At 42.7% G+C, this 14010-nt stretch overlaps 1 protein-coding gene across 2 annotated transcripts in view; it reads right to left on the bottom strand.

Annotated features, from left to right (window-relative positions):
- The window catches only part of unm_hu7910 (un-named hu7910), a 40281-nt gene that overhangs the window by 25318 nt on the left and 953 nt on the right, over positions 1–14010 (bottom strand). Inside the window, exons 2-4 of one of the 2 annotated variants that reach the window (XM_055150696.1) lie at positions 6294–6497; positions 3186–3230; positions 1734–1802 (exon numbers count right to left, since the gene is read on the bottom strand). In XM_055150696.1, coding sequence (XP_055006671.1) covers positions 1734–1802; positions 3186–3230; positions 6294–6497 — 318 coding nt within the window. The remainder of the gene's footprint in view (positions 1–1733; positions 1803–3185; positions 3231–6293; positions 6498–14010) is intronic. The other variant, XM_055150697.1, reaches the window with a different exon arrangement.

Below are 14010 nucleotides of genomic sequence, written 5' to 3'. Positions count from 1 at the left end.
CGAGGGAAGGAGGAAGGAGACGAGGGAAGGAGGAAGGAGGCGAGGGAAGGTGATGAGGGAAGATGTTGTGGGAAAAAATAAAGTATAAAGTGGGAAATGGTTGAACCAAAAATGACCAAATATGGAGAAAGGAAGAGGAAAGAGTGAGTCATGAGGAAACACACGAGTCACTGATCTGATCTAGAATCAGATTTATAAAAACTCTGGATCAAACTCCAACTCGAGATTTAAATTTAAAGAGACTAAAGCTTCGTTCAGACGCAGAGTAAAAAAACTCCAGTTGGAGACTCGGACTTTAAGTTCAGACGCTCGACGCTCGACCAGAACCAACGGGAGAAAAAGAAACGACGCTCGACCAGAACATCGACGACTGACGAGTTTATCTGGAGAGAAACTTTACTGTTTTTATTACATAAACTCATCAGCAGATATTTATACTCCACTAATGACACTGGTCCAGTCCCGGTCCGGTCCTGGTCCGGGTCCAGTCCAGTCCAGTCCAGTCCAGTCCCGGTCAGTGGTGTTTGTGGTTTGTCTTTACACCGAGTCATTAGGTCAGAATAAATCTAGTTTCTTGTTGTGGTGTTTCTGATGTTGTTCCGGGTTTTCTCTTTCTTCTTCCAGGTCATAACGTCTCTACGTCTCTAGATACTCGTCTCTGATTTAGTGTCGGACGAGCCGCATCAACCAAAGTTCAACATTTTCAACTTCTGAAGCCGACGCCCTGGACACTTAAGACACTTAAGACACACCGAGTCATCACCAGATTCTCTCCGCTGACGCCTGAAGACGCCACAAAAACACAGAACGTCTCAACGGAGCAGAAACGTCTGCGGACGTAAAAACGTAAACACAATGAATCATCACAACGAGCGCGAGGAAATACTCCAGAACAAACTTTACTCTCACAGAGTTGTTTAGTCCAGGTTCAGTCCAGTTTCAGTCCAGGTTCAGTCCAGGTTCAGTCCTGGTTCAGTCCTGGTTCAGTCCTGGTTCAGTCCTGGTTCAGTCCAGGTTCAGTCCAGGTTCAGTCCTGGTTCAGTCCTGGTTCAGTCCAGGTTCAGTCCAGGTTCAGTCCAGGTTCAGTCCAGGTTCAGTCCAGGTTCAGTCCAGGTTTAGTCCAGGTTTAGTCCAGGTTTAGTCCAGGTTCAGTCCAGGTTCAGTCCAGGTTTAGTCCTGGTTCAGTCCAGGTTCAGTCCAGGTTTAGTCCAGGTTTAGTCCAGGTTTAGTCCAGGTTCAGTCCAGGTTCAGTCCAGGTTTAGTCCAGGTTTAGTCCAGGTTTAGTCCTGGTTCAGTCCTGGTTCAGTCCAGGTTCAGTCCAGGTTCAGTCCAGGTTCAGTCCAGGTTTCAGTCCAGGTTCAGTCCAGGTTTAGTTCCAGGTTTAGTCCAGTCCTGGTTCAGTCCTGGTTCAGTCCTGGTTCAGTCCTGGTTCAGTCCAGGTTCAGTCCAGGTTTAGTCCAGGTTTCAGTCCAGGTTTAGTCCAGGTTTAGTCCTTATATTGATGTTTGTCTTATTGTTCAGAGACAAAAGTTGGATTTGTTTTTTAAATAATAAACTCGTGTTTAATCCCGTCAGTATTTTCTGATCTGTGATAAAGTTGAGTTTGTTTCATTCACATGTTTAAACTCACAAACTCTGCAGAGTTTTGAGCAGGAAACATTAAACTTCACAAGAGTCAAATTTGTAAAATATTCAACCTTTAACTGAAAAAAACAAAAATAAAAAAAACTCACCGAGCAGAACTCTGGCGTCCTCCAGGTCAAAGTCTCCGTCTCCGTCTGAATCGTACGCCGACAATTTCCCTGAAAACAAACAAACGCACAATATATTTTATATTTTATATTTTATGGTTTAGTTTTATCGTCAGATCATGAGGAGTGAGAAATGACCTGGTGAAGTTTAACATGCGTCACAATGAAGGTGAAGAAAAACACCTCAAATAAAAGTGAAAAAAAAAGCTTCAGGTTTTGTCTGAAAGAAATGAACAACGAACAACACGGACGACGGTGGATGAACGATGGACGACTGTGGACGACTGGACGACTGTGGACGACTGTGGACGACTGGACGACGGTGGACGACTGTGGACGACAGAGAACAACTGTGGACGACGGTGGACGACAGAGAACGACTGGACGACGAGTGGACGACTGTGGACGACGGTGGACGACTGTGGACGACTGTGGACGACGGTGGACGACGGTGGACGACGGTGGACGACGGTGGACGACTGTGGACGACGGTGGACGACGGTGGACGACGGTGGGCGACGGTGGACGACAGAGAACAACTGTGGACGACGGTGGACGACAGAGAACAACTGTGGACGACGGTGGACGACTGTGGACGACGGTGGACGACTGTGGACGACTGTGGACGACGGTGGACGACGGTGGACGACGGTGGACGACGGTGGACGACGGTGGACGACGGTGGGCGACGGTGGGACGACGGTGGACGACGGTGGACGACGGTGGACGACTGTGGACGAAGGTGAACGACTGTGGACGACGGTGAATGACTGGACAACGGTGGACGACGGTGGACAATTGTGGACGATGGTGGACGATTGTGGACAACGGTGGACGATTGTGGACGATGGTGGACAACGATGGACGATGGTGGACGATTGTGGACGATTGTGGACGACGGTGAACGACGGTGGACGACGGTGGATGACGATGGACAACGATGGACGACAGTGTACGACTGTGGATGATTGTGGATGACGGACGATGGTGGACGACAATGAACAATTGTGGACGACGGTGAATGAACGATTGTGGACGACTGTGGACGACGGTGGATGATGGTGAACGATTGTGGACGACTGTGGACAACGGTGGACGACGGTGGACGATTGTGGACGACTGTGGACGACGGTGGACGACGGTGGACGACGGTGGACGACGGTGGATGACGGTGGACGACTGTGGACGATAGTGGACGACGGTGGACGACTGTGGACGACGGTGGACGACTGTGGACGGTGGACGACTGTGGACGACGGTGGACGACGGTGTGGACGACGACGTGGATGACGGAGGACGATAGTGGACGACTGTGGACGATAGTGGACGACGGTGGACGACTGTGGACGACGGTGGATGACGGTGGACGACGGTGGACGATTGTGGACGATGGTGAAGATTTGAAATGAGCTGAGTTTTTTTTTTTTTTTGTACCTTGTAAAACACTTGTAAAGTTTTGCCGGAACTCCTTCGCTCGAGCTGCCGGCGGGAAAATCACACGATTAGAAACAAGAGGAACTTTTTTGGCCGTTTCACTTTGTTTGTCCTCGTCTGGGTTTATTTCTTACAGTAATTTTACTTTTAAATCTGCCCCTTTTCCTCCTAATGAAGAGTTATTCTTCCTTTTTTCACTCCAGTCTGTTCAATCTGCAGCTGGAATAAAAACTACACCACCACAATCTGTGTGTCGTTCATTCATTTAAAAAATAAAATAAATATATATATTTTCTTCATTTTTTGTTTCTGAAACAAAAATGAAAAAAAAACAGACAATGATTTGTTTTTTCAGGTTTTGGTTTTGTGTTTAAATAAAAAATAGAAAAAAAAGTTGTGTAGTTGTTGTTAGTGTGTGTAGTTGTGTAGTTGTGTAGTAGTAGTTGTGTAGTAGTTGTGTAGTTGTAGTGTAGTTGTTGTGTAGTTGTTGTGTAGTTGTTGTGTAGTTGTTGTGTAGTTGTTGTGTAGTTGTTGTGTAGTTGTTGTGTAGTTGTTGTGTAGTTGTTGTGTAGTTGTGTTGTTGTGTAGTAGTTGTTGTGTAGTGTTGTTGTGTAGTGTTGTGTGTTGTTGTGTAGTTGTTGTGTAGTTGTGTAGTGTTGTGTAGTTGTGTGTGTTGTGTATGTAGTTGTTGTGTAGTTGTTGTGTAGTAGTTGTGTAGTAGTTGTGTAGTTGTTGTGTAGTTGTGTTGTTGTGTAGTTGTGTAGTTGTTGTGTAGTTGTTGTGTAGTTGTGTGTTGTTGTGTAGTTGTGTAGTAGTTGTGTAGTTGTTGTGTAGTAGTTGTTGTGTAGTTGTTGTGTAGTTGTTGTGTAGTTGTTGTGTAGTTGTTGTGTAGTTGTTGTGTATGTTGTGTAGTAGTTGTGTAGTGTTGTGTGTTGTGTGTAGTTGTTGTGTAGTTGTGTAGTTGTGTAGTTGTGTTGTGTAGTTGTGTAGTTGTTGTGTAGTAGTTGTGTAGTGTGTTGTGTAGTTGTGTTGTGTGTAGTTGTGTAGTTGTGTAGTAGTTGTGTAGTTGTTGTGTATTGTGTAGTTGTTGTGTATTGTGTAGTTGTTGTGTAGTTGTTGTGTAGTTGTTGTGTAGTTGTGTAGTTGTTGTGTAGTTGTTGTGTAGTTGTTGTGTAGTTGTTGTGTAGTTGTTGTGTAGTTGTGTAGTGTTGTGTAGTTGTTGTGTAGTTGTTGTGTAGTTGTTGTGTAGTTGTTGTGTAGTTGTTGTGTAGTTGTTGTGTAGTTGTTGTGTAGTTGTTGTGTAGTTGTGTAGTTGTGTAGTTGTTGTGTGGTTGTTGTGTGGTTGTTGTGTTGTTGTCGTCAGATTTAGTTTGAGTTTAACAGGAAGTGACTCTGAGTCGTTTCACACATTTGTGCGACCGACAAACTGATGTTTGTGATGAAACTTTCACACTTTTATCTGTAGTTTAAGTGAAAGAACCAAAATGACAAAACTCCCTTTTATACTTTGAAATAACAATATTTCATTTTGGATTAAAGATGCTTGATTCTGAAAAATCATGATCATGATTATTCAAACGAGTATTTTTTTATTTACTCGATGTATTTATTCAACTTTTCTCTCTCAAAAAAAAACACCCCAAAAACACTTTGTTATTGATAATTTATGTAAAACTGTCTAATTGAAAATAAAAATATTCTACAAATCTGAACCTTCGAGCAGTTTAACGACGTATAAAAATTGAATAAAATAAATTTTGAACATGAAATGAAACAGAAAAACATAAATGTGTCTAAAATAAACTCTATATCCAACTGTTCTTTATTCCTGGTTTAAACCTACAATCTCTATATTTTAAAAACAAAATAAATATACTTAAAACTTTATATAAAAAAATCCCCAAATAAACTTTAATCTTAAATCTTTTGACACACAAATTGAAATCGTGATTAAAAATTCAATTAATCACATAAACTTATTTCTTCATTATGATGTTTATATTTTATTGTCATAAATAATAGACGTGATATTTATATTTTTAAAACAACATTTACAGCTGTGAGTGTTTTTAAATCAGTAGAAATAAAGTCGGAAATTAAAAACTGTGTAATTGTGTCAAATCTGTTTAAACGTCTCAGATTAGTTTGATTTGTTTCAGTTTTTTTTTTTTTTTCGTGGGGCGTGGTTTGGTTTGGTGGGGCGTGGTTTGGTCTGGTGGGGCGTGGTGGTGGGCGTTTGGTGGTGGGCGTGGTTTGTGGGGGCGTGGTTTGGTTTGGTGGGGCGTGGTTTGGTTTGGGGTGTGGTTTGGTCTGGTGGGGTGTGGTTTGGTTGTGGTTTGGTGGGGCGTGGTTTGGTCTGGTGGGGTGGTTTGGTCTGGTGGGGGTGGTTTTTGGTGGGCGTGGTTTGGTCTGGTGGGGCGTGGTTTGGTCTGGTGGGGCGTGTTTGGTCTGGTGGGGCGTGGTTTTGGTCTGGTGGGCGTGTTTGGTTGGGGTGGTGGTGGGGTGGTTTGGTCTGGTGGGGCGTGGTTTGGTTGTTTGTGGGGCGTGGTTTGGTTTGGTGGGCGTGGTTTGGTCTGGTGGGGGGTGGTGGTGGTTGGTGGGGGTGGTTTGGTCTGGTGGGGCGTGGTTTGGTCTGGTGGGCGTGGTTTGTCTGGTGGGGGTGGTTTGGTCTGGTGGGGGTTTTGGTCTGGTGGGGTGTGGTTTGGTTTGGTGGTTTGGTCTGGTGGGTGTGGTTTGGTTTGGTGGGGCGTGGTTTGGTCTGGTGGGGGGTGGTTGTCTGGTGGGGTGGTTTGGTGTGGGGGTTGGTTTGGTCTGGTGGGGCGTGGTTTGGTCTGGTGGGGCGTGGTTTGGTCTGGTGGGGCGTGGTTTGGTCTGGTGGGGTGTGGTTTGGTCTGGTGGGCGTGGTTTGGTCTGTGGGTTGGTTTGGTGGTGGGGTGGTTGGTCTGGTGGGTGTGGTTTGGTCTGGTGGGGTGTGGTTGGTCTGGTGGGGTGGTTTGGTTTGGTGGGGCGTTTTGGTCTGGTGGGGGTGGTTTGGTGGGGCGTGGTTTGGTCTGGTGGGGCGTGGTTTGGTCTGGTGGGGCGTGGTTTGGTTTGGTGGGCGGGACTCACCCAGGACGCTGTCGTAGTCCACCACGTCGAAGTAAACCACCGCCATGGAGCTCCAGAGCCCGACCAGAGCCAGGACCAAGACCAGACTGAACCAGGACCGGACCGGACCCGATGACTCCGCCCCCCCCACACCCCCACATGACGACGAAGCCTCTCCAGAGTCCGACGAACCACGACCGTTTTTACTCACCGACGACTTCACCTCTGAAACAGAAAGAAAGACCTGGTTTAGACCTGAATTAGTCATAAATTAGTCCTGGTTTAGTGAACTACAAACGGCCATCTTGTTTGTAGTTCTTTGTGAACAGGGACAATACAAATGTCAGAGTGACAGAAATAGAACCACAGCTGCTCCACAACACACAAACACACACACACACACACACACACACACACACACACACACACACTCACACACACACACACACACACACACACACACACACACACACACACACACACACACACACACACACACACACACACACACACACACACACACACACACACACACACACACACACACACACACACACACACACACACACACACACACACACACACACACACACACACACACACACACACACAGACACACACACACACACACACACACACACACACACACACACACACACACACACACACACACACACACACACACACACACACACACACACACACACACACACACACACACACACACACACACACACACACACACACACACACACACACACACACACACACACACACACACACACACACACAACACACACACACACACACACACACACACACACACACACACACACACACACACACACACACACACACACACACACACACACACACACACACACACACACACACACACACACACACACACACACACACACACACACACACACACACACACACACACACACACACACACACACACACACACACACACACACACACACACACACACACACACACACACACACACACACACACACACACACACACACACACACACACACACACACACACACACACACACACACACACACACACACACACACACACACACACACACACACACACACACACACACACACACACACACACACACACACACACACACACACACACACAACACACACACACACACACACACACACACACACACACACACACACACACACACACACACACACTTATCTCTGTGTTAAACAGTTTCACATTAAATAAAACAAAATTCATTAAAACATAAAATCAAAAATCTGATCAGTGATAAATAATCTCAGACTCTTCAAAACAGACACAAACTCCAACTGAACTATGAAACTAAACATTATTTTTATTTTTTATCTGTATTATATTAATCACAAACTCAAGGTTATAATAAATCTGTGAACTGATTCTGATTCTGAATGATTTTTGAATAAATTCTGCAGTTGATTATAAATGATGTTCACGCAGCAGGTGAGGAAATAGTTCAGATTTCTTTCCAGATGCTGTAGTTCACAGTTCCCACTAGGGGTGTGCAAAAATATCAGAATATCGATATATCGTATCGTTTAACGTGATGATACAGTATCGATATATCACCAAGAGTATTTTTAGGTGAGTTTTACTGAATTATTTTCTCACAGAGCTACAGTTTTGTTGTTTGTTTAGTGAAAGGAAACTCATTTGATGCGACACATTTGACATTTTTACTGTTTTGATAAATATTAAAATGTTTGTGTTTCATATGAACTTTGCACAAGAAGAAGTGATTTAACAAAAACTTTTAGTACCACAGTCACGATTTAGTCTTTATTTTTTATTGAACCGTATCGAATTGATTTGAAATATATCATATCGAATCCAAAGTGCACTGTATCGAGGTGTGTATCGTATCGTGGCTCATGTATCGAGGTGTGTGTATCGTATGTATCGTGGTATCGTATCGTGTATCGAGGTGTGTATCGTATCGTGGCCTGTGTATCGAGGTGTGTATCGTATCGTGTGGCTCTGTGTATCGAGGTGTGTATCGTATCGTATCGTGGCGTATCGTGTGTATCGAGGTGTGTATCGTATCGTGGCGTATCTGTGTATCGAGGTGTGTATGTATCGTATCGTGGTATCGTATCGTGTATCGAGGTGTGTATCGTGTATCGTATCGTGTGTATCGTATCGTGTGTATCGAGGTGTGTATCGTATCGTGGCTCATGTATCGAGGTGTGTATCGTATCGTGGCCTGTGTATCGAGGTGTGTATCGTATCGGCAACTTCTTCATGATACCAGCCCTAGTTCCCACGCTTTTACACTGACAACTTTTCCAAACTTTTCCACGAGTAAAGTGAATTTTCCATGACTTTCCAGCACCTCCATGTGCAGAACTGATCAGAGTTTTAGTGTAAATCTGAAACATTAAATCTTTCACTCACCTTCTGGTTTGGTTTATAGTTTTGGAACATTTTAAATCCTGTCAGTGTTTTTATTTTTATTTACTGTCGTCTGTTTTAAACTAAAGACTCAGACGTTCACACAGAATCAGAACAAACTCATGAAAACTGAACAAACACTGGAGCCGAGGGAAACAGAGACTACAATTTCATTTAATTTACAAATTCCATGGCTTTTCCAGGATTTCCATGACTGTGGGAAACAAGAAAAACTGATTTAAAATGTGTTTTCAAAGTAAACTTCTGGTTTGACCAAGAAAATGAAGATTTACCTGGTTTAGATGGTTTATGGGAGACTGGTTTAGTTTCCTGGTTTAGACCTGGTTTAGACCTGGTTTAGACCCCTGGTTTAGACCTGGTTTAGATGGTTTAGACCTGGTTTAGACCTGGTTTAGACCTGGTTTAGACCTGGTTTAGTTTCCTGGTTTAGACCTGGTTTAGACCTGGTTTAGACCTGGTTTAGACCTGGTTTAGACCTGGTTTAGACCTGGTTTAGTCCTGGTTTAGACCTGGTTTAGACCTGGTTTAGACCTGGTTTAGTCCTGGTTTAGTCCTGGTTTAGACCTGGTTTAGACCTGGTTTAGACCTGGTTTAGTTTAGACCTGGTCCTGGTTTAGACCTGGTTTAGTCCTGGTTTAGACCTGGTTTAGACCTGGTTTAGTCCTGGTTTAGACCTGGTTTAGACCTGGTTTAGTCCTGGTTTAGACCTGGTTTAGACCTGGTTTAGACCTGGTTTAGTCCTGGTTTAGACCTGGTTTAGACCTGGTTTAGTCCTGGTTTAGAGTTTAGACCTGGTTTAGAGTCGAGTCGTGGTCCGACGTGAAACTGCAGCGACACGTTTTGTTGGGAAAAAGCCGAGACGAGTCCAGGAGCCGTTTTGTCTCCGAAGGCGTCGATCTGAAAACAAGAACGTCCTGGATCACCTACCCACTTCCTGTCCGAGCGCGAACGGGACAAACGACTGCATCAGAACCAGCGCCAGAACCTCAACCAGCGCCAGAACCTCAACCCGGCAGGAACGTCAGGAGGCAGAAGTGAACAACCAAGAGAAGAAAACAGAGAAAAGTCTGAAGATTGGAGGAGACGTAATCCAAACAGTGAGCGTGAGAATCGTCCTGAGAACAGAAGCGGCGTCTGCGTCTGAAGTGTCCAACTGTGTCCAACTGTGTCCAACTGTGTCCAACTCCTGTCCAACTCCGTCCAACTGTGTCTGGACTCAAATAGACGTGACCTTCAGTGGAGGACGCAGCCTTAAAGAGACACGAACTCAAACTGTTCACACGAAATCCCACGAGACTCAGACACAAACACAAGAACAAACCACGAGGAGAAGGAGGAGGAGAAGGAGGAGGAGAACTTTTTCACACCAGTCGGAAGCGTCTCGATGTCCGTAAACGTCACTTCTTCTGGTTCAAGTTTTTCTGTGTAAATGTGTAAAGGAGAAACATTCTTCATGAACAATTTCTCCACAACATCCAGAGAAGAAAGAACAAAACTTAAAGAAACAACGACACACAACAACAGTCACACAACAAACTCAACTAAAACTAGTTTAGTTTTAGTTTTATTCTGTCATTTTACAGCAAAACTAAACTAAACTAAACTAAACTAAACAAAAAGCCCAAAAACACGACAATGACAAAATTCCAAGGAAAAAAAATCAGCGTCTGAACAAGTTTGAGTTTATAATTTCACTCACGACTCACTGGAAAAATAAAAGACAAAAACAACAATTAAAACAAACTAAATTTAACGCATGAATTTCAAAACTAAACGTTCTGCTCCTCGAGAATCTGACGTTTAAACATCACAAATCTGTGTCTGTGTAAAACTCATCATCATCAAATATTCTGGAAAGACAAACACTGACAAATACTACATTTGTTTTTATTTTCATTAATGTCGTTGTTGTTGTTGTTATAATTATTATTTTATTTTAGTATTATTATTTTTTATTTACTTATCTTACTTTATTTTTAATTAATTGAATGGCTCCAGGACAAACCTCCTGTTTCAGAACAAACTGATATAATCAACCAAATTCAGATTATGGAACAAATAACATTTTCTTTAAGACACGACAGACAAAAGAACCGTCCTGGAAAAAGTGGAAATCTTACAGTTAAAACCAAACTTAATGTAAAAATGTTTTATACATATTTGCAGATGTCACCAGCTCCATGGCCTCGTATTTGATTTTATTTTAGTTTATTTTTTCCTTTTTTGGTCTGTTGGTTTATTTTGTTTCATATTACTAATCATTTGTGTATGTAAATATGTGATATACATAAATAAAATGTTCTAATAAAAATAAAGTAAAAAAAAAAAATCTTTCCCCTTGATCAAATTCACCAAACTTTCTCTTTGTTCTGGTTTAAATCCTTGTGGATCTGGAGAATCGTCGCCAACACAGACTCTGTCTCGTCTCTGATTGGCTGGAGCCTGAACTCGACACTTCTGAGGTTTTTATAAATCGTCTTGTGTTTTCTGATTCTGATTCTGACCTGGAGACAAATGAAACTGAGCAGAGACAGCAGGGGGCGCCAGACTGACTAACACATTTATGAAGCTGTTGGAGAAAACGACGCTTTTATTTAACACAGAAAAACATGAACCTGAAGTGAAGTTTAGTCTATAGACGAGTTTCACTGTTGACAAAAGCACACGTTGCATGATGGGAATTATTTTGGTCGGCGGCAATAAACACTAATTGAACATGACGGACGGAGCGAGAAAACACGTAAAGGGTATTGATCCTGGTTATTGATCCACTCTAACGGCAGACGACCCAAGAACATGTGACCAGAAATTGGTCATAAACATAAACATCGACGGACGACAAATCTCCCTTTTCAACCCCGACAAAAGGTGGATCAAACCAAACTTCTGGTCAGAATCTCCAACTCCCTGGACAAATATTTATAATAATAATATTATTATCCACAATGACTTGGTGGAAACTCCTGGGCCATTCACAGCAGAAAAGATGAAAACCTCCAAGAGTCTGGATGTGTTGTTGAACTTGTTGAGTCCACGGTTTGTTAGGATCTTCTACGTTTGCTCTGCGGATGTTTGAAAGTCGTTTAATTCACCGTTAGTGGTTCTTTTCACTCAGAATATGAAAAAGACATTTTCCTTCTTCTGTGTTTCTATTTGTGCGTCTGATAATGCAGCAGGAATTTACCAATATCAGAATAAATACACGAGGTTACGAACTGTGTTTGACGCGACCGTGTTTCTGCCTCCAACCAGAATATTTCCCAGCAGCAACACAGACTTTTAATAACAATGACGTCAGCTGAAACTCGACTATAGTGAGACACTCCGGTTGTTCTGGTTGTTCTTTGACAGAGAAAATTTTGAAAAGGTATAATAATAATAATAATAATAATAATAATAATAATAATAAGGAATCATTTCTATTACTGACTGGAGCCGAGCGCTGCTGTTCCAACAAACATCTGTATAAAACAATATTTATTTAACCTGACCCCGTGTGAGTTTAATAATATTGACCTGAAACCGTCGTGTAACTGCAACTAAAACTTTCTTTATAACAACACAGACTGAACAAAGAGCTGCAAAAACAGACAAAAAACAATGAAACAACATACGACTAAAAACAGAATCTAATAAAAATAATCTAATAAAATATAAAAAATAAATAAATAAATAAATAATAAAATAAAAATAATAATAATAATAATAAAATAATAATAATAATAATAATGCCCTGAAAAATATCTGCAAAGAAAAAAATCAGCAAAGAAAAACAAAACAAACAAAAAAAGACTCTTTTCCCTTTAAAATGCAGCACACTGTGTGTGTCCAGGTCGTTCCTGTGGGGGTGAGACGCTAACACGAGGCACTGCTCCGTCTGAAACTCTCAGACTCAAGGTTCATTTTAATCTGAGTTTTGTTTGAACACAAAGACCCGACTGAACTCTGACCTGAACTCCAACAGCCGACAGGATCTGTGCTGTTAAACACGCCCCCTCGAGTCGAGTCGAGTCGAGTCACTGGCACCTTTTTGTTGAAACTTGAACAGAACCTCGACTCTCGCTCTGACCACAGGAAAATCAAACCGTGTCTTTACTTGAGTTTTCAGACGAGCTTAAAGTGTTTTTTTTTTGTGTGTGTTGGTGTTTTGCTCGTGTGTCGTCGTAGCAACTGCTGAACATTCTACCATAGACACACATGTAAAATCGACCAAAACTAAATACGGGCGTGTGCTGGAGATTTAAGGCCAGCGTCTGATACGATAAAAAGTCCAAATATCGTCCAGAGAAACGATAAATGTTTCTGTAGGAGAAACAGTCGTCCTCGAGTCTGCAGGGACACGTCGTCTTTAACTGCTGTTGGAGTTTCCTACTGATCGAGAAACACTGAGACTAGACCAGGTTTAGACCGGGTTTAGACCGGGTTTAGACCGGGTTAGACCGGGTTTAGACCGGGTTTAGACCGGGTTTAGACCGGGTTTAGACCGGGTTTAGACCGGGGTTAGACCGGGTTTAGACCGGGGTTAGACCTGCTTTCATTCATTCATTCATTTTTTAAAATAAAACCAAAAATAAGAAAAAAAAATCTTCATTATTTGTCTCCAAAACCAGGTCTAAACCAGAACTAAACCAGGTCTAAACCAGAACTAAACCAGGTCTAAACAAGGACTAAACCAGGTCTAAACCAGAACTAAACCAGGTCTAAACAAGGACTAAACCAGGTCTAAACCAGAACTAAACAAAGACTGAACCAGGTCTAAACCAGAACTAAACCAGGTCTAAACCAGGACTAAACCAGGTCTAAACCAGAACTAAACCAGGTCTAAACCAGAACTAAAACCAGGACTAAACCAGGTCTAAACCAGAAACTAAACCAGGTCTAAACCAGAACTAAACCAGGTCTAAACCAGAACTAAACCAGGTCCAAACAAGGACTAAACCAGGTCTAAACAAGGACTAAAACCAGGACTAAACCAGGTCTAAACCAGGACTAAAACCAGGACTAAACCAGGTCTAAACAAGGACTAAAACCAGGACTAAACCAGGTCTAAACAAGGACTAAAACCAGGACTAAACCAGGTCTAAACAAGGACTAAAACCAGGTCTAAACCAGGTCTAAACCAGGTCTAAACAAGGACTAAAACCAGGACTAAACCAGGTCTAAACAAGGACTAAAACCAGGTCTAAACCAGGTCTAAACCAGGTCTAAACCAGGACTAAACCAGGTCTAAACCAGGACTAAACCAGGACTAAAACTGGGCTAAGAAAATAGTTGTTTT

This window comes from Boleophthalmus pectinirostris, unplaced genomic scaffold (genome assembly GCF_026225935.1).
Source record: "Boleophthalmus pectinirostris isolate CB_2022bp ecotype Guang Dong unplaced genomic scaffold, ASM2622593v1 HiC_scaffold_15, whole genome shotgun sequence".
Taxonomy (NCBI): domain Eukaryota; kingdom Metazoa; phylum Chordata; class Actinopteri; order Gobiiformes; family Gobiidae; genus Boleophthalmus; species Boleophthalmus pectinirostris.
Note: the sequence above shows the minus strand (reverse complement) of the source record. Positions and strands in the feature narration are given on the sequence as shown.